Source organism: Leguminivora glycinivorella, chromosome 13 (genome assembly GCF_023078275.1).
Source record: "Leguminivora glycinivorella isolate SPB_JAAS2020 chromosome 13, LegGlyc_1.1, whole genome shotgun sequence".
NCBI lineage: Eukaryota > Metazoa > Arthropoda > Insecta > Lepidoptera > Tortricidae > Leguminivora > Leguminivora glycinivorella.
The window spans coordinates 5,293,709-5,317,285 of record NC_062983.1 but is presented as its reverse complement, the minus strand read 5'-3'; the positions used below and the strand labels follow the sequence as shown (position 1 = coordinate 5,317,285).

Sequence of the window (23,577 nt, the reverse complement as noted above, 5' to 3'; positions counted from 1 at the left end):
ATTAATGTCCTAAAGTAAAATAAATTAAAGTTATATTACGAGGCACTATCATGACATAGGCGAATCACATACTTAACGAATCCCGACATTACCGACTGAGGCACCGGGATACAACAGGATACACTAAGATGAAAATGTGGCTCAAAACTCCATCGATCTATACGTTCTTAACTCATTATTATAAATCAAAAACGTAACTCATAAGTACTTATTTTTATACAAATAAATTATGCATTTCTTGAATTTCTACTGTTATTAATGTTATTATTATTTATACCGGGTATTTTTAAACAATGCATAGTCTTCATACTTCATTAAATTATTATAATATAATATGTGTTTTTTATTCAAATTCATTTTTCAGTTGATATTTTATACATTTCAAAGAATGTGATATGACACAATTTAGCACACCAAAATCACAAAACGAATATTTTATAAATACAATTATGAGTTTCCTATTTCAATTAAATAAATATATTTAAAGTAAACATTTCAGCAAAATTTTTAATTATAAACGTCCAAATTAATATTGCATTTATTATTTTCCATAGTCAATATAAATTATTTATGTTTCAATATGTTCCTAACGAATTAAAGGGGCCATGAATAAACACAAAAACGCATGCGGTGTTTCTTGACCTAAAGGAATAAATTGAAAAAACTTACCCACATGCCTGATGTTTTATCATTTATCGCGCGACCATACTTGAGCAATCCCGTTAAGTTTGTACATTTGGATCACGTCTCCGACTGTGGGATATGGGTAAAAATTGTGACGTAGGCGAGAGGCTGGCAACCTGTTTTCTGTCAACCCCTTATTTGCCAAGAGTGGCACTGAAACTTGAGTAGTTTCATGTGCTCTGCCTACCCCTTCATGGGATACAGGCGTGATTGTATGTATGTATGTATGTACGTCTCCGATTTTGATAAAAATTGGTAGGCTGATAGAGTCCATGATGCTGAGCAAGATCCACTAGGTTTCCCGAAATGTCCTAGGTTTGATTGTATGAAACTTTCCTTTGTTGTTACCGAAAATGTATAGAAATCTGGTAACAAAAAAGGAAGGTTTCATACAAACTACATAGGACATTTTGGGAAACCTAGTGGATCTTGCTCAGCATCATGGACTCTATCAGCCTACCAATTTTTATCAAAATCGGAGACGTGATCCAAATGTACAAACTTAACGGGAATTGCTCACTTTGCGTGACTGGCCAGGCTTTAGAAGTACAGCCAGCGAGCGAGCGTGCTCGGGTGCGACATAAAATAGTAAAAAATAAATAAATTGGACCTAATTTCGTCAGTTATAAAGGAAGTGGCGCTCGCATTTAAGTTTCACTATTTTATGAAGAACTGTAGTTGTAAGTAAAATTCGAGGCCTGCGCTTTCGTCAATCACCGTAGCTATTTTACATACCTTATGAAACAAATTTGTCACTAGAAAAAGGCCCGAAGTTCGACGTGCGATTAACATCAAGCACAAGCCGGGTCCAAACAGAGCGAGGCAAGTCGCGGGGCAATGCGCTAGTGTTGCAAATGCCTAATATAGATGTGCCTCGGACGAGGCACGTTTACACAGCACGTATGCCGCGCAAGGAAATGAGGCACGCTGACATTTTATCCCGCTAAGCGGCGCCTTTGCAAGTGCTTAGGTGCTGTCACTGTCATTCATGTGTGAGAGAGAAAAAACATATCATCTTCTCGCTCTCACGTATGAAATCCTTTATCTGTGCAATGGACTAATAGGGTGGCGCCATCTGTCATAACCTTTGAGTGTGTCTCATCATTGCCTCGCGACGTGCCTCGGTTTGTGTAGGCTCTGCTATTCGCGCCATTTTTGAAATGCGCCCCATTTTCATAGTGACAGTAATAATTTCACAGACTATTATCTCGTTAATCCGCTTCGTAGAGAAGGCCCGTATGACGTATCTACAAGTACGTGTGACATCTAACCTTGACCTACAGTTTGGGGTCCAGCGGCGCGCTGCCGCCCGCCTCAGGGGTGTGAGCGTCGTGCGGGCGTGTGCCACGTGCGGGGCGTGTGGCACGTGTGTCACGTGTGGCACGTGGACGTGTGGCACGTGGACGTGTGGCACGTGGGCGTGTGGCACGTGTGCGTGTGGCGCGGTGAGAGAACCGGACAGCTCGAGGCGAGCGTGCTCTGAAGCCACCAAGGCTTGAAGCTCCTCCTGAAAATTAATTATTTAATAAGACATGGCTGAGCTCCGCTTCGAAAGAAAAGATTCATAGCTTGAAATTTATATTATTTGTATGTCTTTCCCATCACGGAACAATGGTATTCCGGACCATTATTCGGTATATTATTTATTATTATATTATTTAATACACTAGCAGCTGATAGCTGATGCGTGTATATCACTGCACTTGTTGTTCTATAGTTGTGTTTATATTTTAGTGCCTATGAGGCAATGACGATTGCCAAAAGAACGACATTTAAAAAAATAAAAAAAGATATTTATTTATCAACAAAAAATCGAGATGTAAGGACTTATAAAAACTTAGTAGTTACAGATGTGTGACGGTAAAATGGATTCAGCGAGACCGCTGATTTTCAGTCCCCAAACAATAAACTTAAATCTAATTACTTAACTAAATAACTAGCTTACTAGCTAACCCGGCGAATAGATTTTATAGGTTGGACGGATTTTGGTTTCCTTATAATCAGAAATCCCGGTCAACAGTAGTAATACCTACATAAGTTTCTCAGCGACCTCTCTACACCCATCATCAGAATCTCCAAGTTGAACTACATCACAGGTGGCATCCTCATATGTAGACTTGTCTGAAGTTATCTATGCTGCAACAGCAACTAACATATTTGATACACTAACCCCACCTAGGCTCCTCAGATACCTCTCAACAGACTAAATCCTACTGCGTAGTTTCTACTTCCAACTATAGGCTTATTTAAAGAACTTATCCCCTGAAAGCTAGTCAGTGAGCTCCCAACAGCCATCGTCACAGTCTCCAAGCCGGGCCACATCTCTAGTAGCATCCTCGCCGAGCTACAGGCTTATAATGTCTATATCCACCTGAAGGCTTGTCTAAAGTTATCTATACTACATACGCGAATAACACATGGAATAACCACTTACCCCCCACCCAAGCTTCTCAGCAAGCTCCCTACAGACATCATTGCAGTCTCCGAGCCGGGCCACATCCCGAGTTGCATCTTCATCAAGCTGTAGGCCTCTGGAGGAGAGCCCCCAAAGGCTTATAGTGTCTATACCCAGCTATAGACTTGTCTCAAGTTGTCTATACTACATACAAAAGCGAATAACACATGGAATAACCACTTCTTCTTCTTCTTCCTCGTTCCCTCAATGCTGAGGATCGCGACCACAAGTGGCCACTTACCAATAACCACTACCACCCACCCAAGCTTCTCAGCAAGCTCCCGACAGCCATCATCACAGTCTCCGAGCTGGGCCACATCGCGGGTTGCATCCTCATCAAGCTGTAGGCCTCTGGAGGAAAGTCCCCACAGGTTTATAGTGTCTACATCCAGCTATAGGCTTGTCTCAAGTATTTGATACACTTACCCCCCACCCAAGCTTCTCAGCGAGCTCCCTACAGCCATCATCACAGTCACCGAGCCGGGCCACATCCCGGGTTGCATCCTCATCGAGCTGTAGGCCTCCGGAGGAGAGTCCCCACAGGCGCAGCAGCGGCGAACGCAGGCCGGCCTTCTCACGGTTGATAAGCAGGCGCGGACAACACTCGGGGACCCTGTAATTACATATTGTAAGGTGCAGCCGAACCCAAATTATTCTGCTCTTTAGTACATTTAGTACACTCACAACAGAATGGGAGCGAAGAGCCGTAACTGCAAAGCGAACCGTGTGATGTGTGATCCGGCCGCAACCGAAGTAGTCGAATGATTCGGACCGAGAGCGCGCGAAAACAGCCGATCAGCTCTAGGCTAGTACGTCATAAGCTCAATTTGTCTCTTGCTCTCTCGGTGTACTACTGTACTAAATGTACTGCTAGGCAGGTGGCAGGTGGACTAAAATGTTAACGGAATGGTGACCGCTAACAAATGTAAGAAGTATTTAAAGTCACACACAGGTCGAACGCGATTAATTAACATTATTTTTACCTTTTTTCCCAACGTTTCGGCCAGGTTGCACTGGCCGTGGTCGCGGAAGACTGACGTCCCAGCAAAGGTAAAAATAATGTTAATTAACGGAATGGTGTACAAAGCGCGAGAACTTAACAAATGTAAGAAGTGCCTGGCATCTGTTGGCTCGTTGGGTCGACGAAAAACGGGTCACAACTGGATGAAATTAGCCCAGGACAGGGAGAAGGAGCGTACTAGAAGAGAGGCCTATGCTCAGCAGTGGGCGATAAAGGACTGATATGATGATGATGAAATGTACTAAAAGACTGAACACTAATTGGGAGCGATCTTTTCCACGGTTCAGATATAGGACTACCGAGAAACTGACACTCACATGTCAATAAGTGAAGCGAACGGCTGCACCTCCAGAGATGAGCCCATGATGATGAGCATATCGCAGTGCTGGAAGTCCTCCTGAAGGCAGTCTTGGAAGCGGTCCGGGAGGCTCTCTCCGAAGAACACAATGTCCGGCTTGACTACGCCGGGGCAGTCGGTGCAGATTGGGATTTGGTCGGAGAATATACGCTCTGTGGAAATACAACGATACGTTAATGTTATTAGCTGGGTGACCGCATGCCTCGCGAGGCAAAATGTCCGTGCCGTGACGTTTGCCAAGATGGCGGCCATCGGTCAGCTGTTTAAAATAGTTACGGCCCAGCCACGACATTGGTCTAAGCGCGGCAGCGGCGAGCGGCAGCCATACGTGCGAATGAAAAGTCCCATCGCTGGGTCGGTATCAAAACGACTGGATTCTCAAAACGACCAGAACCGCATAAAGACTTGATCGCAAAACGACCATATCTGCAAAAAGCCTTTATCTCGTAATGACTTTCTAGTAAAACGACCACAAAGCATAAAGTCTGAATATCAGAACGGCTTACTCTCAAAATTACTTGTTCGCAAAAAGACCACCTCGTAGAAGGTATAGATCTTAAAATGCCCTAATAGCAAAATGACTAGATCGCAAATGAACTTAATCTCAGAATGGCATGGTAGCAATTAGTCTTGTTAGTAAAATAGCATGAAATCATACCATCGTAATAAATAGGTACGTCTCGTGTTTCAACATTATAAAAGAGCCTGGAATCCGCTTTGGCACCTTATCCCAAGATTTTATTTCTACACTAGTTCTATGAAAGCGACTGCTGTTTACCATCATTTTATGAAACTTAAAAAATGTCCCTTTCCCTCTTTTCTCTTCCTGCAAAAACTAGGTAGAGCTACCTAGTAGATACCTAAAACATAATCCAAGTACCTACCTATCATGGCGCAGACACGTCATTGTAAGGTTCCAGCAGAAACCCACGCTCATCCTGTTTATGGAGACTACAAAAGGAAGCCGAGTACCAATCCCTCAGTTGACGGAAATTAAATCGACGGATTTGATTTAGTTTGATGTTTTATAGTCAGTATTTTGTTCGTGTTGGTGTGATAAAAAAGTTTGTGTTTCACTCGGTGGCAAAGTGTGTTTAACCTTCGTGCCTTGAAACCCTCGCAACGCTCAAGATTCCACTTTTTGAACCACTCGCTACGCTCGCGGTTCAATATTGGAATCTTTCGCTTGCACGGGTATTAATATTGGCACGTGCGGTTAAACAACAACTTTGCCCCCTTGTAAAACAAATAAAGTAACTATTTTTTCCTGTTATATGCAATTTAAGTTATAATAAAGTTTTTTTTTCTATCTGAAATAAATATGTGTTTTATTGTCCGAGTATAGAAACCCCAGCAAACAAAAGAAAAAAAATATTGTTTAGATCGTCTTTTTCATTCAAAGTTTCCTTAGTTATAGATATAATAGTTCCCACAGGCTAGACCTAGAGGTAGTGACCCTGCTCACGAAGCAAGATAAGTACCTATTTATTTAATGGTACATATGGATGAATATTGTTGCTATTCTACTTAATAACTAGTCGTTTTGATACCATAAATTGTAGTCATTCCACTAGGAAGTTGTTTTAAGATCTAGTTATTTTGCTATTAGGGCATTTTAAGATCTATACCTTCTGTACAATGCAAGCATTGCACATTTCTCGCGTCAGCATAAAAATTAATATAATTATGACTTTATTTTAATTGCTGTATTTGCGATTACGCCATACATCGATTTATGCATTAGTTTACGTTTATACGTGCTCCTAGCTAGTACTCAATATACCTTGGTTATCAATAAATTTATAACTGTATCAAAATCAGTGTTTCTATCAAGACTACAATCAACCATCAAGAAGTGATCTTTTTGCGAACAAGTAATTTTGAGAGTAAGTCGTTCTGATATTTAGACTTTATGTTTTGTGGTCGTTTTACTAGAAAGTCATTACGAGATAAAGGCTTTTTGCGGATGTGGTCGTTTTGCGATCAAGTCTTTATGTGGTTCTGGTCGTTTTGAGAATCCAGTCGTTTTGATACCGACCCCCATCGCTGTGTCTCGCTTCAATGTATGGCCGCCGCTCGCCGCTGTCGCGCTTAGACCAATGTCGTGGCTGGGCCGTTAGGATGCTGATACGCAATAATGTGTTATCCCACATGAATTTTGCAATAAAATGTCAATTGACTTTAAATGTCAAATTTTTGAGTTGACAACACACTATTGCGTATCAGCATCCAGTTACGGGCATAGAATTCCTTACATTAAATGACTTACAGAAAACTTTAAAAAAAAACCGCCTTCAAAAATAAGCGCATTACAAAACACGGAGAAACTAAAAAGCAAAAAATAATAAACCTTTGAATTCAGATTTCTTATCGGATTGCAATAATCTAAACATCCAAATTATAAACAAATCAATTATTTTTGTAGTCGGTACCAGCCCAGTTCCTCGCCTCGTCTTGGTATTGCCTGTTTGCCCCACCAAACCATACGTAGGCTGACCCCGAGCTTCTCCTCCGGGATTCCCGCTCCCCGCTCCAGGGTATTAATGTTCTGAGTGTAGTGACGACATCGTGCGACTCACGTGCGGAAATTCGAAACTCATGTCGATTGAAACATGCCTCGGCCGAGGCAAGTTGGTCAACCGAACAAAATGCGCGCACTGATATAGCCGGCACACGTCTACATAACACGTTTGCCGCGCGAGGCAACTGACGTGCCTCACTGTGTGTGGACCCGGCTATTTGTTTCGAATTTACTGATTTCCGCATGTATATACTCAAGTTACTAACCCTAAAAACACTAAAAACACTCACTAAAAAGGCTGTGCATAAGATACGGGTAGCACAGAGAGCGATGGAGCGCACCATGCTCGGCATTAAACTCCAAGATCGAGTGAGGAATGTCGAGATTCGACGCCGCACCAAGGTGCGGGACGTGGGTGACGTCATTTCCAAACTAAAATGGAATTGGGCGGGGCATGTTGCCAGGCAGAGTGATGGCAGGTGGACTAAAATGTTGACCGAATGGTGGCCGTTATCGGATGTAAGAAGCGCCTGGCATCCGTTGGCTCGTTGGGTGGACGACATCCGAAAAACTGCGGGGCACTTCTGGATGAGATTAGCCCAGGACCGGGATATGTGGCGTACACGAAGGGAGGCCTATGCTCAGCAGTGGGCGATTAATGGCTGAAATGATGATGATGATGACTAACCCTAAAAGTGTGTCCAAATACTTATTTGCCCCTTGCCTTGCCTTGGGTGCCCCATGTGGTGACGGGTTAATAATTTCACCACACCCTTTCTTCCCGTGGGCGTCGTAGAAGTCGACTGTGGGATAGGGGTAAATTGTGGCGTAGGCGAGAGGCTGGCAACCTGTCACTGCAATGTCACAATTTGGATTTTCTTTAACCCGTTTTTGCCAAGAGTGGCACTGAAACTTAGTAGTTCGTGTGCTCTGCCTACCCCTTTATGGGATACAGGCGTGATTATATGTATGTATACTGTATATAAATACTTATTTATATTTACCTTTAATAAACTCAAGCGGGTACTGTTTCCTGCAATCAATACAGTGAGATGTGTAGAAGGTGCCATGGGCCTCCACTAGCTTCTCCTCGGGGATGCCTGCTCCCCGCTCCAGGGTGTCTATGTTCTGAGTGTAGTGGCGGAGAAGGAGTCCTGGAATATGGAATGATCAGAATCATTTATTTGTGATTAACTATAAGGGCAGAGACAAGACTCGAGAGCTTGTAGAATGGTGCCCTAGGTACAGCACAAGAAAAAGCGGGCCTCAAAACTGTAGATGGTCCGGAGACCTGTAGGCCTAGCACATGATGGCCGCGAGAGTATGTCGCGAGATAGATCACACGTCTTCTTCTAACTGTATTAATGACATAAGGACGGTTAGTCTATCTCGCGGCGACATACTCTCGCGGCAATCATGTGCTAACCCTGCTGAGAAGGACGGGTGGAAGGGCGTGGATGAATGTGGCAAGTGACAGGAAACAGTGGAAGACTTTAGAAGAGGCCATCGTCAAAGGACGAGTTGGAGTTGCCGATGTCAATAAATAACTAAATATGTACTAGAAATGAAACTTCGATAATAAAGGCTATTTTTATTTTTATTTATTTATTATAAGTTGGGTTACCCTCATCTGGCAGAATAATTTTGGTCAAGAAATACACTTCGCATAACATGTTTCGCAGAAACACTTTTTGAGGAATGGCAATTTTGCATAAAAATTAGTTGGCATTATAGTTACCACGCACACGATACGTTGGGCAGCATAATGATTTGCAGAACATTACTTTGGTCGACGGGTTACCCTCATCTGGCAGAATAATTTTAGTCCGAAACACACTTCGCATAACATGTTTCGCAGAAACACTTTCAGTCAAATGGTAATTTTGCAGAAAACTTAGTTGGCATTATTACTACCACCACAGAATATATAATAGTACAAGTACAGAAGGCCCACTGCTTTGATGTTTCCGAAATGCCGCCTTTTTAAATACCTACAACATTCTTACAAAGAAACGATCCGCACGTGCGCGGCGTCCGGTGATAGGGTTACCAATGGATCCAAACGAATTAATACTCACATTAAATGTTATATTATTATATTCAAGTCTTGAGTACTTTCTAGGTATATACGCTGTATTTATATATTTTTGTTCAAGGTTCCAACATCACAAGCCTTATTGAACTTTTCCGTGGGACTTAATCAGTAGTAGATCTGTATAAGAATGTCTTTTGGTATTTATTTTATTCAATATGTCTATTTAACTAAGTATTATTAGCCATTGCAGTGACAGGTTGCCAGCCTCTCGCCTACGCCACAATTTAACCCATATCCCACAGTCGACTTCTACGACACCCACGGGAAGAAAGGGGGTGGTGAAATTCTTAACCCGTCACCACACGGATACACGGGGATGAATGGGGGGGGAATGCCACAATTTGGATTTCTTTCAACCCCTTTTTGCCAAGAGTGGCACTGAAACTTAGTAGTTCGTGTGCTCTGCCTACCCCTTTATGGAATACAGGCGTGATTATATGTATGTATGTATGTATTATTAGCCATTCCACCCGCGGACATCGCTTAAAAAACCTCGCGACGTAAAGTAACAATAGAAAGAGCGAACGTGCATTCCGTGAGAATGTGCGCCACCCCTGAGTAGGCCGCGAACTCGCGGCCGCCAGGATATACTTGTAGCGCGGCGATAGGATCGCGGAGTGAGCCGCCCCTGCTACCACGCATAAAACACATTTGGCAGAATATTGTTTTACAGAACATTACTTTGGTTGACTTTGATTTAGCATAATTGTAAGTACCATGATAATCCTATAGCATAATATTACATTAGCAGAATTATTACACGCTATCAAAAAAGAAAAACTGCACCAGAGTCACTGTTAGGTATCTGAGTGAGTGTTAGGTATCTTGCATACCCAACACATCCAACTCGCTATCATATAACAAATTGCAACTTTATGCCGCCTAAATATTATGCACAAATATTATCTGCAGAAGCATTGTTCGACTAGGAGACTATTATGCTCATCAACATTATGACAACAGACGATTCGGTATTACAAAAATCTGCGAAATGATTTATGCCAAAGCATATTTGTTTATAGTAAGACATATAGTAAAAAGGGCAGTGTAGTGAGAGAGTCGACTTTGGTGTTAAGCATACTATCACAGCAAAAAAGGAGTGTACAAAAGCTCTAAGACAGGAGGGTTGAGAGAGTGGATGCAAAAAGGAGGCACCTCAAAGGACAATAGAAGGAACAAATTAGTTCCATAGATCATTCCGTCACTAGCACACCCGCACCCTCGTTGAGCTGCTCAAATGCTGCTAATTGATAACATACTCTTTTACAAGTAATTGGGTGAATCAACTTTTTCTTGCCTGTTATTGCCATGGTTACGGTCCCCTGAGTCACACTGGTTTTATGCAAAATGATGCTACTTAAACTATGCAAACATGCATTTTTCTGGTGTTAACAAGCCTGTTTCTTAATTTGCCACCTTCAAACATGATTTCAGTAGCATCATTTTGCATAAAACCAGCGTGACTCAGGGGACCGTAACCATGGCAATAACAGGCAAGAAAAAGTTGATTCACCCATTTACACTATTTACCTTTCTCATGTAACAGCCTAATGAAATAATGTGACACCGTAGGCTTGAAGCTCCCTGGAAACAGTTCTTTCGCCAACAGGAAGAACGGTTTCGGGTTCTGTCGGAAGAAGTTGATTTCGAAAATGGCCTGTGGCTCGGGGAGATTATACTTCTGAAGGTTGTGGTAAAGGCCCGTTTCTGGACTGCGGAAGTCTGGGATTCCTGCCGCTGGAATACAATTTTAAAAAATTACCTTGTTCAGCAGAAAAGGTTATATAAAAAAAATGTTGAATATTACTAATAACAATATTTTATTTCATTAAGTTCATAAGAATACATTAGTAATTTTAACATATCCAAAATAGAATATAATTATATTGTCCGTTGACAAGGCACACTTTTTTTTTTTTTTAATACTGAGGAGGCAAACACTGATGTAAAGCGGTCACCGTAACCTATGGACGCCTGCAACTCAAACAGTGTCACATGCGCGTTGCCACCCCATTAGAAACTTGTACACTCCCTTTTGCTGTGTTAAGTACATAGCAAAAAGGAGTGTACAAGTCCAAGGAGAGACTCAAAGGACAATAGACGGAACAAAGTTCCGTAATCATCAGCACACCGCACCCTCGTTGAGCTCTGGCAGCCTTACTCACCGGCAGGAACACAACACTATGAGTAGGGTCTAGTGCTATTTGGCTGCCACTGACACTGACATTTTATCCCGCCAGGCGGGGCCTGCGTACGTGTAAGAGAGAGAAAAACATATCATCTTCTCACTCTCACGTATGAAATTCTTTATCTGTGCAATGGACTAAGGGGGCATCCATTAATCACGTCATACGTTTTTGGCTTATTTTAGACCCCCGCCTCCCCCATGGTGATCTTTGGTGATATTTCCATGACCCCCCACTATACAATATGACGTGATTAATGGACGCCCCCTAATAGGGTGGCGCCATCTGTCATAACCTTTGAGTGTGCCTTCTCATTAATTTGTTAATTGAAATAAAACTTTGTAGCATGACATGTAAAATAAACTAGCCATATAGATAGATAGTTTATAGAAGCAATTAGTGAGTTTTATCTATAACCAGATGAGACAGCACAGTATAAACAACTTTTTTTATTTAAATATATCGAATAGAACCCTTAACAACACCTTACCTAATGTAAACAATAAAATACACTACTACTAATTGTGCAAACATTTAATCGTAGTATATTGTATAGTGTATAATCACTGCACTGCAATGCCATAGTTTCGTTTTCTTTTAACCCCTTATTTGCCAAGAGTGGCCCTGAAGCTTTAGTAGTTTCATGTGCTCTGCCTACCCCTTTATGGGATACAGGCGTGATTGTATGTTGTTGTTGTATAATCTAATCTGACTGTATATTTCATAATATTTGACTCATAGACTGATTGACCTTGAGTCTGTTTTGTACATAAACAGTATGAAACAAAAATATTCCACTTCAGTAACTGTTTCTAAACTTGATGTATTTTATTTACATAAATTATTCCCTTCAATTATCTATTCAAATTGAATTAAAATGTAACTTACACGTAGAAATGCCTGCTCCCGCCAATGTTATTATGTTTTTGCACCGAGAGCCTTTGATCCATTTCACAATACCATCTAGGTTGACTTCATCCAAAACCTTTTCTACCGGCGCTGCGGGCTCCGTAGGCTCGTAGAAACCGAGTTTTTGAGCCAAGTATCGACGGATAGAGTCTACATCCAAATCCCGAAGGCGGGCGCCCATAGTTTCTATAGGATTTGGCGGGACGGTCGACGCATCTAATGAATCTTCTCCTGAAAGTCAATAAAATAATTAAACCTTCAATTTATATTGTCCGGCAATAAATAGATGATATAATAGTTACCATCGCTAGTGCCGGGTGGTGAATTTGCAGACATCGTTGGTAAATATTGTAAATTACGACTCCAAATCTTTGTCCACTTCAACCACGGCCTATTTGACAGATAAACGAAGCGCATTCTCGGAAATGGTTACGATTCCTGAGTGTTTACGACGTTTTCACCTCTCCTTTTGTTAATGATTACGTAATATAGTAAAGTTTCAAACTAAATACAAATAGTCTATAAACAGTTTTACTTCTTATTTATTTACATACTATTGACATTGATATCACTATAAATACATAATATAATTCATCTAAAAGTATTGTAAAATTATACCTCAGCCAACTTCATAAACATTTTATTTCCAACAGACCGGCCAACAGATGGTGTCTTGGTCTGGTCTGATTTAAGTTTGATAATAAAATTATGGAAGATTACCCGCACGAAAGTAAGGGGCAAATAATAAGGTCCACGGTTCACCGTATAAAATATAAGCAAATAATTACATTATATTATGAATATGGTACGTTTAGGTATATTGGCCATTTTTTTTTCGCTTCAACTTGCAAAAACGAAACGTCATAAAACGCAGTTGTCAAAACAAATTGTCAAAATGAAATTGGAAAATTAGCATAATAGCTCCGAAACTTTCGAAATTCGTAGAGAAAGTATGATAATTTGGTAACTTAAATTATCATTACACTCAGTGCAAGTGCCGTAAATATTAATTTCAAAAAACAATATAAACATAACCTATACCTGAACTCAATTTGCTGATAAACTTGATACGAATTCTAAGAAATGGCTTTAAAATATACTCGTCTCCTCGTGAAAGCTGTAAATGCAGGAGTAAACAGGTCTAATGTTCAAATTCATCGGAATTTAGTGACCAGTTCACCTTCAAGACTAGGTATGGTGCCTATAGTCGTTGAGCAAACCGGCAGAGGCGAGCGTGCGTACGATATTTACTCTAGACTTCTTAGAGAACGGATTATATGTTTGATGGGGCCTATAAATGACGATATAAGCTCTCTAGTCGTCGCGCAGCTGCTATTTCTACAGTCGGAGTCAAGTAAGAAGCCAGTGCACCTCTACATTAATTCTCCTGGTGGAAATGTGACTGCTGGACTTGGTATTTACGATACTATGCAGTATATAACGCCTCCGGTCGCAACTTGGTGCGTTGGTCAAGCTTGCAGTATGGCATCTTTACTGCTTTCCGCTGGTGCTCCAGGAATGAGGCATGCTCTGCCGAATTCTAGAATAATGATTCATCAGCCGTCTGGTGGGGTGAGAGGGCAAGCCACTGACATACAGATCCAAGCTGAAGAAATTTTGAAGTTAAAAGCGCAGATCAATCAATTATATGTTAGACATACAGGCTTGGCTTTAGAAAAAGTTCAAAGTTCTATGGAGCGTGACCATTTCATGTCTCCGCCAGAAGCTAAAGCGTTTGGTCTCATCGATAATGTTCTGGAACACCCCATGTCTCATGCGATGGATAATGAATGTACTACTGGAAATCCAGCCCCTAAATTGTGATCTGTATAAATCTATGATGTCCAATGTTACTTGAAGCATATACTTATTGATTAAATATTTTTCGTTAGTTGAAAGAATTGTTTTATTGTAATAGACTAATAGTTTCGAATTGATTTAACTGTATTTTTCTTTTTAATATCTGCCTACCCACATTAAAATATATGAAATAACAATAACATAGAATTGTAGGCTGACTAAATGCTCAATTATAAAGTATTGAAGATATAGATTGGGACAAGTTTAGTTCTGAAGATCCTTCCATTTCATAACAAATTAATTACAAAATAAATGAATTTGTAAAATAAAATAAATTTATCATCTTACTGAGTTGCTCATATTCAGGCAGATTGGTGTAAAATGAAAAAAAAAACACATTCTTAAAAAAATATTTATTAAATTACCTAACTTAAAATTTAATAACATAACAAGTATTCATGAGATTAAATAGTATTTTGTCATGCAATTGCTAAACATAGAGTATATTGAATAGTATTTGCTAAATGCTAACCTTCTTGTAAGACAAGGACATACAATAAATTATTTATTCTTCTTATTCTATCGTCATTAATATGTATCATGTAGAAAAGTGTGCCCAATTATTATAATCAGATCTAGATCCAACACGCATATACGTAAGATTACAGTTTGAGGAAATCATTTTCTTATTGTGTGAAGTGACCACTTTACACTTTCACTCTTCATAATAACAGGCCTAGTGACCACGATCTAATGACCATTACCAACCAGTATCAAATGAAGTTTGATTACGAATAAATAACACGAATGTGCAGCTCAAAATATACTGGATAAGGCTGACAGCTGAGGAAAAAATTGCGATTAGATGGGCTGGTTATTTTTTATCACACATTTAGATCGGTCTTTCGCTTTTATATAATCATGCTAGCTAGTTTTTTATTATTTTTGGATTAACAAAAAGTGGTCTATTTAGTGCATTATAAGGTCGATTTTTATTGCTGGCATGATACAGTAGCACGGTTTTTATTCACTGTTTTGCACCTTTATAAAAGCGTTCTATTTCGTGGACCGTACGGACCAATTTATACCTATCTTTTGCACACTACAACATTTAGATTTACTGTACATTTTGAAAGAGCCCTAAAAGTGTTTTTTTTTAGCGCGCGGTAGATTTTTAAAATACTTCTCGCATGATGTTGCCAGTGTTGCAGCACCGGTCTTTAAGGGTGCGCGCCCACGGGGGCAACAGTTGCTCGGCGACTTTCGCATTTGTATGAGAAGTTGCGTCGCCTCGTGTGCGCACTTTCATACTAGGCCATGGTCGCGACAAAAAAGTCGCCGGCAACAGTTGCCCGTGTGCGCGCTCTCTAACTGTTTTTCACGATACACCTTCGTTGCGGCAATTAACGTAACTCGTAATTATACTCTGTCAAACAAGTCTGTCAGTAAATAAGAACAAAGTAAACTATATATGCATCCTATTCTTTAGGGTGCTAGAGAAAAGGATACCTATAGTTTTCTTAGTTCTTATTTACTGACAGACTTGTTTGACAGAGTATAACCTTACTTCGTAAGAGGTCTTTCGACCCCCTACCGCTTCCGTTAAAATATGATCAAGTTTTATCTTTTTCATTGTGAATTTTGTACGATCCAAAAATCTATTCTAACTTAATATAAGGTTCCAGTTGCATCGCTCTCATGACGTCGCCAGTAACAGAGCATCGTCCGGACTGGACAACGTGTCTGGCGTCCTCTTTGCCCAGCACCAGGGTCTTAAAGTTGGCTTCTGTGAGGGTGAAGGTGGAATCCGGGTCGTCTTCGGGTTCCCCCTCGTAGACGCACACGTTGTTGAGGTCCAGAGCTGAAATGTTAAAGGTTGGATTATGTAATAAGTACAAACGGTGACTATAGTAGTGTAGACTGTAGTGGTATTGAACCTATTCAATAAATGCTCTATGCTTTTGACGTACGACACGGACACGACATGCTGTCAGAGAGCGCGCACACGGGCAACTTTTGGCAGCGACTTTTTTGTCGCTCGCATCACATCCATCACCATCATCGGTCTATGGGCTAGTATGAAAATGCGCCCACGTTGCGAAGCAACTTTTTTGTCTGCGGGTTCGGCGACAAGCCTGCGACGCAACTGTCTCCTTCCCTATTGGGTTTCAATGCAAGTGCGCACACGGCGACAAAATAGTCGCCGGTCGGTCATTTTGACAGTTATCACTCAACCGCCTGGGCGAACGTATGTTATTATCCGAAAAGTCCGAAAACATTATAATTTAAAATGCCGATTGTTGAAGACGACATTGATAGAGTCTGGCTAATGAAAGTTGAACCCAGTATTTTTTTAAAACAGCAACTCTGGATGTCATATCATCGATTGTCATCTGTCAGTGTGACGGTCACTTTAACGAATTTCGGTAAAAGTTAACAGCGAAATCTATAAATAACAATGAATAACACCATAAAAATTAGTAAAGTAAGTGCTGTAAATTAATTAGAATTTATAAAAAAGAAACCATGTTATCAATGTGTTGCCAGCTCCAATCTTTTTGAAATTGCCACGTTTTTTCGGGCTCAACTTTCATTAGCCAGACTTCTATCTGTCGTTTAACTGAAGAAGTAGAGGAAAGACCGATTTTATATGACAAGAATTTAAAAGAATATTCCGACAATATTGAGAAAAACGATGCCGGGTTGTAAAATTCTACTGGTGTTCATCAAAACTTTTAAACACTCATTCTGAAGTACCTACCAAAAAGTTTTTTTTGGATAGGCTCTCAATTTGATGAAAAAAGAAAAAGTTGCGTCGCTGTCGTTCCCGTGGGCGCACCTTGCAAATTGTCGCGAGAAGCAACGACAGAGACAAAAAAGTCGTCGAGCAGTTTTGTCGCGCACCTTCAGGTGTGGGCCTGTGGGGTTCGAATCGAACCTACACACAGACGGGTGGGCGGCACTTTCAGCGGGGAGCGGGAGTGGCCATATTGTAAATAAAATAGTACTCTTTATTATAAGCCCGCGCTAAGAAAAGATAAAAAGACAAGAACATTCCGCCCACCATAATCAGTGCTTTTAGGTAAATAGGAGAGAAAACCTACTGCACCACTATGAGTTATGAACTTTATTGCAAACTGTAAGTATAGTTGGTGCCCTCAAAAGACAAAATCAGTTATTTGCACATATTTAACATGTGCCGACAGTCAAGCAAATCTTGCCACTAAAAAGGCGCGAATTTCTAATTTTCTATAGGACGTTAATCCTTCGCCCTACATTTTCCAAGTTTGGCACTTTGTTTAGTGACAGGATTTGCTTGACCGTCTTTAATAATTATGTAGGTATATCGTAAAAAAGGAACATTCCGCCCAGCTTAATCTGGCATGCGGTGTTATCTGTATAAATAAACTTATTATGTCAATTTATACACCTGCCAAAATTACAGTTAAATCAACCTATCTCAAAAACTATAAGAGATACTTTGATCAAACCAAAAATCGTTGAAAGAGTTAATTAGCATGCATCACCTCTATTTTTTTTAGAATTTTATACCCCGTAGTTATAAAAATAGAGGGGGGGGGACATACTTTTTACGACTTTGAGAGCTGATATCTCAAAAACCGTTCACTTTAAGAAAAATGTTTTTTAGAAAACTTTATATCATTTTAAAAGACCTTTCCATTGATACCCCACACGGGTATGTACATCGAAAAAAAATTTTCATCCCTCAGTTACATGTATGGGGGCCCCACCCCCAATTCTTTTTTTTACTATTTAGTGTCATAATTTTGTAGCGGTTCATACAACACATATTCCCATCAAATTTCATCACTGTAGTACTTATAGTTTCCGAGTAAATCGGCTGTGACAGACGGACAGACGGACAGACGGACAGACGGACAGACGGACATGACGAAACTATAAGGGTTCCGTTTTTGCCATTTTGGCTACGGAACCCTAAAAAGGAACATTCCGCCCAGCATAATCTGGGATGTGCCAGGGGCGGCTCACACCGCGATTTTATCGCTACGCTACAAGTACATGCCGGCGGCCGCGAGTTCGTGGCTCATTCAGTGGTGACGACCTTCGCGCGACGCAATAGAATTCAATGTCGGCTGCTCGGTCCGATTGTTAATATAATTATAGTAAGAATTTAGAATGGCGGCATTTTGTAAACATGAAAGGAGTGAGCCTTCTGTACTTGTACCATTATATATCTGTGGCTATTCTGTTATCAGGAAAACCCCTTAGTGACTAGACCGACTGAGTGGACTTTCAAAGTACTATAATATCTAAGCTCATGGGGAGGGGGGGGGGTAAGAAAGCATACCTTGGTATTTTATTTGCCTCGGGACGGGAGAAATAGAAACATATGACGATTACCGAAAATGGTAACGAGTCCAATAGAATTCGCTTGTTCCATTTAAATTTACATGAGTAGGTAAGTATACTCACTCCAACTATAAACACTGGTGCCCTTAATAATGTTGAACAGAAAAACTCCACCCAAAGCCTGCGCTTTGCTCTTATCCACCGACGCCAGTCTGGCCTTGATTCTGCTGACAATGTCTCCTTTCCCAGGGTCTCCCTTTCCGGGTGAGATCTCGCTCTGGTTGGCTCCCTGGAAAAAAAATGGTTTGGAAAACCTGGCTTTCATTTTGTTTATCTTGACAAGGGTCTTCGTGAGGTATCCAATTGCTTGGCTATTAGTGGAATCACTCTAAGTTGACATGCCAAGTATATTTGTTATGTTTATGTATGGCGCTCAGGTAGGTAAGGGCAACAGATATGATAATGCATAGTCACGATTAATATTGCCAAGTCGGTGCAAAGTGCAAACTTAATGTGGTCAAAACCGCTGTTAAAAAGATCGGATATGCCGATGTGTTCAAAAGTGTAACAAATGCGAGAGTGATATGATATGTGTTACGCATGCACGCATACTTACCTATAATTAAGCGCCAAAATCCGAGAGCATGTAATACTCTAATTACGCCTTAATTGATGTAAAAAGATATCCACGCATGCGCTCACTTGCGACTATAGGGATCCATACAGTTGATACAGTCACCTCAAACTAACATATTATATAAAAACCCTTATTTTTTTGCAATATAATAATATAACAAATAGATACTACCAATAATACTGTAAACAATATATTCTCTCACTTAGTGTAAACCAAAGAATATAATACTCTCTAGGAGGTGTAAACTTAGTCTAACATCAAAGTAACTAGGTAAATTTCGAAATGTGTGTCATATGCTAAGCAAATATTGTCGAAAACGGCACCGCCTTCACGTTGAGACGTCTCGAACTTCGTTTGTTTCTTACGTAAGTTACGTAACATAACGAAAACGGGTTAAGTCATCCGTCAATACAAAAAGAGGCTCTTTACAATTAAGTTTCTATTTTGTAGACCCTACAAATGGTTATGTAAGCATGCGTTTTTTGCTTGAAAACATTGCACAAGAACGCAAATAGGAATATAAGTGTCAAGTAGATAAGTCAGTTTATTTTGAGCTTATACAGTACGCGTAAATAATTCTAACAAAATTTACTTAGGTACTTAAGAAATTTCTTTTGGTATAAAATACATTTGACTCCACAAAAAAAACAGTTAAAGTTTATGAATATGATTTAATCCAATATAGTTTGTGGCCCTTCGAACCGGATTATTAACGACGATTCTACCGTTCGTATGCATCGATTTGTTTGAGAATGAGAGAATACGTAGGTATAATTTCTTATGTTAAATAAGTATAGAGATAAAAAACTGCTTAACCGCGGTCCTGGGTTCGAATCCCGAGAAGGGCATTTATTTGTGCGATGAAAGATGGTTCTTTCTGTAATTTATGTTTTCTATGTATATATGTATGTATCTATCTATATAGGTATGTATATCGTCGGCTAGCACCCATAGTACAAGTTTTGCTTAGTTTGGGGCTAGGTTGATCTCCCCCAATAAAAAAAAGTATTAACAGGTATTATTTAGTAGACAAACAAAAATACGGTAGAATTATTGTTCTGTGATAAAGTATGCATATTTATATATGTATAGGTAACGGCATGTGAAGCGAAATAATATTACCTAGATTGGCTAGATTGAATGTTTAGAGTAGTTTAGTAAGGTATCTGTACACTATTCCGGGATAGTAAAATGTGGTACATTATTCCGGGATACTTTGGTTTTTGTCGCAAAATGAGGAAACTATCAGTAAAATCTTAATTTAATGCAGTATTTAATTAACTATAGATCAAATAGAACCGAAAAAGTCGATTTTCGGATATGTATCTTATCTTTTGAAGCCATGAGGTACCTCCAAACGCGTCAGTAGCAGACACGCAGTGGTTTCTATGGGCGTGTTTGACGGTGAGCTTAACGCGGCAGCGGAACTTCGTAAGGGTTTGCTGTGATGATGGTAAGTTAATTAATATTAAATTTGTATCATAATTGTCTTAAAGTTATTAAAAGACATTTATATCATCTTTTCAAGTTAATTTAAAACATATTTTAATTAAAATACCCGCTCCCGGAATAATGTACATCATTTTGATGCGGTGTACATAATTGCGGGAGTATCACGGAATAACGGAAACACAGTCCGTAATGTTTTTATGTTCTATTACTATTTGTGGTTAAGTACATTTATATATCTGATGTAAATGTATTAAGTAAAGATTACAGATTATAGTGACATAATTACGGTACATATATTTTTTAGATTTTAATCTCATAATTGAATACGAAATGTATACTCGTTGAGTAATACGTGCGAAATATTGGACTGTGGCAAAGACATTAAATTTGTTTTACTTCATAAAATTAAAGCACAAGTTTATTTATTTCAATGTTTTGAGTATAATTGTTATATAATCTTCCAATATACTTCGAAAAAAAATCTTGTTTGTCTTTTAACATAGGCTTTTTTTGACTGCCGTAATTAAGTACACGACTTTATATGAGTGTATCTTATTCCGGTATACTTATATAAAGTATATTAAAATATATAAACTCATAAAATAAGGCACAGAGACCCGGCCATTATGTTTTCAAACTTCCTTAGTTAGCTAAAAATCTTTATACCGCATATTGGTCTGTCCGTCAGTCAGTCTGTCCGTCTACGATTTAGCTCAATCATCATTAGTACTAGAAAGCTAAAATTTACATGAGGACAATACATAATAGGATAAATATATATAAATATAAAATAGTACCTATTTAAACCGATTTCATCAAACATGGCTAAGAAGAACACTCTCGATTAATTTAGCTCTTTCAAACGAAAGAAAAAACTAATCAAAATCGGTTCATCCATTCAAAAGCGATGCCTTAGACAGACAGACAGTGAAACTTATAACACCCTGTCGTTATATCATACAATCGTTATAGCGTCGTTATACCGTAAAACATCATATTTCCCCATCCCATTCCAGCCCACCAAAACATTGTCAATTATAAAAAATACACTCTGTATAAGCATTTATCAAAACGATATGTGCATTATATATTTATGTAAACAATATTTTTAATTCGTTTTTTACATTATGCTTCAACAAAGTGGACTTTAAAGATATCCCGCATTAACGTACAACGACTCCCGGAATTTAAGCCATACCAAAATTGTATCCCGGAATAATGGGCAAACTAAGGGTTTAGTAAAACAACGGTAATTTCTATAAATTAGAATTTACGATGTAAAATAGTGTCTCAAATCGATCGTAGAAGACCTATCCTCAAAATAAAATAGTTAACACGACTAGAAACCTCGCATTTTTTTTTCAATCCTCACTCAAAGTAGGAAACGTCTTAAGTTCCCGTAATATGGTACAGTTACCTTAGTGTTAGAATTTTCAAATTAAAGGAAAAGTGGTAAAGTTAACACCTCGGGCAAGATTAGAACCTCTGACCTTTTGGAACACCGGTCCACGCACAGTGTCTCAGAACAGTGTATTACAATCATTAATTTTAACTACTGTTATCTTCATTTCTAGTCCAATAAATATAACCGATGATAATGGTATGGTTTAAATGTGTAAAATAGGTATTAAGCACTTCTATGCTAATGCAATTAATTAAAGTAGGTATAGTCAAATTCCTGAAATACCGGGACCTATTTCACCACCTACACAAAAGTTATACTTCTAGAAGCTTATACTAGGTAAGATAAGAATACGTAACACACTTTCTATTTCATCAGTCATCACAATACCAAAACAATAACACCTTCTTTCTTATAAAATGTAAAAAGCACTGGCCCAAAATAAAAATCATCTTCAATAAATAAAAACAAACAATAAAATCAGATTGGCCATTAAGATTTAAAAATAAACATTTTTGAATTTGGAACTCACCATGTTGTGTGTCGGGTCCCGTTGCACGATACGTTCTGTGAAGATTTGAACTTTCACTCTCAATCATACTTCTTGAATGATCAAAAAACTTGCGTTCTAAATTAAACCATATCGCGCTTGTAATAAGAAATCTCGTGGTAAGGTTGAATGATTTGCATGGATGACTTTTTAAGAAACGCTGTATGGAGCCGGTTTTTAAGATAGTATATCTTATGCTTTTATTAATAAGGACATTGCTATCGTGTAGTTTAATTTGTAAAGGTTGTCGAAAGGAGGGACTGAGATTGCAACATGAAGTTGTCGGCGTTAGGCTCTTAGGTTGCTGTTCCAACAAAGTTGTATGATAATCAGTAATTAGCTAGTGTTTTTCATTGACACATGAATCAATAGAAACATTTCAAGGTCTAATTATTTGCATCCTGACACCGCTATCGCTCTGCATCTCGCAAATATTTAATGGAAGGGTGACCGAAACTCTATGTAATTACAGTCGGGATCAGTTACCTACTTAAATTCACAATAAATTGTAAACGGTGGATTAAATGCCTTAAAGCGACTCAAGGAATTCTCTACCACTCAACCATAGGGAAAGAAAAAGAGTGCAGGTAAGAATTTATCTGAATTCATCCCACGATTCATCCCACGCGTAGAAATTTTGAATTTCGCGCCTTTTTCTACAATCTGATTGAATTGACTTAAAACATATGTAAAATGTAAAATATAGCGCTCTGGCTGGGGGCAAAAAAAAGACACTGCAGAGGTCCAAACGGCGACGTCTTCCTCGAATATTAGGTAGGACATTAAGGTACATATGAGCGTGGAACAGTTTTAATCTCATGTCATGTACCAAGATTGCTTACTGGAGTCACTGGAGCTTAGAGTCGCTGTGGCAAAAATTGATTTCTGTCTAGATATATCATAAAAACAGTTTTCATTCTTATTAAGACTATTAAAACTTTTAAATCATTTCTAAATGTTGAACGCTAAGGGCCTCCACAGACGGGAGACAAAACTGTTTTGTCTCCGTCGTATTTGTATGAAAAGTTGCGTCGCCTCGTGTGCGCACCTTCATACTAGCCCATAGACCGAGCGACGGAGACAAAACAGTTTTGTCTCCCGTCTGTGGGGGCCCTAAAACTGCGTTGTGGTTTCTAAACGCAGCTGTTATGTCACTGTACTCACTGTCAAGTGTC

General features: G+C 39.3%; 3 protein-coding genes across 3 annotated transcripts; 1 reads left to right on the top strand and 2 right to left on the bottom strand.

The window, feature by feature from the left end:
- Window positions 1-1,102: 1,102 nt before the first annotated feature.
- Window positions 1,103-12,687, bottom strand: LOC125232527 (NAD-dependent protein deacetylase sirtuin-2-like). Its single transcript, XM_048138233.1, has 7 exons — window positions 12,532-12,687; window positions 12,209-12,460; window positions 10,665-10,871; window positions 8,044-8,193; window positions 4,478-4,670; window positions 3,566-3,752; window positions 1,103-2,191 (listed from the first exon to the last, which is right to left on the bottom strand). The coding sequence occupies exons 1-7, from the start codon at window positions 12,644-12,646 to the stop codon at window positions 1,763-1,765; spliced, it is 1,533 nt and encodes a 510-aa protein (XP_047994190.1). The 5' UTR covers window positions 12,647-12,687; the 3' UTR covers window positions 1,103-1,762.
- A 399-nt stretch (window positions 12,688-13,086) lies between these two features.
- LOC125232631 (ATP-dependent Clp protease proteolytic subunit) lies at window positions 13,087-14,127 on the top strand. The gene has a single exon (XM_048138378.1). It carries the CDS (start codon window positions 13,313-13,315, stop codon window positions 14,051-14,053), a length of 741 nt encoding a protein of 246 aa, XP_047994335.1. The 5' UTR covers window positions 13,087-13,312; the 3' UTR covers window positions 14,054-14,127.
- Window positions 14,128-14,725: 598 nt separating this feature from the next.
- LOC125232580 (peroxisomal multifunctional enzyme A-like) lies at window positions 14,726-22,413 on the bottom strand. The gene is made up of 3 exons (XM_048138305.1): window positions 22,385-22,413; window positions 18,485-18,650; window positions 14,726-15,890 (listed from the first exon to the last, which is right to left on the bottom strand). The coding sequence occupies exons 1-3, from the start codon at window positions 22,385-22,387 to the stop codon at window positions 15,688-15,690; spliced, it is 372 nt and encodes a 123-aa protein (XP_047994262.1). The 5' UTR covers window positions 22,388-22,413; the 3' UTR covers window positions 14,726-15,687.
- Window positions 22,414-23,577: the final 1,164 nt, after the last annotated feature.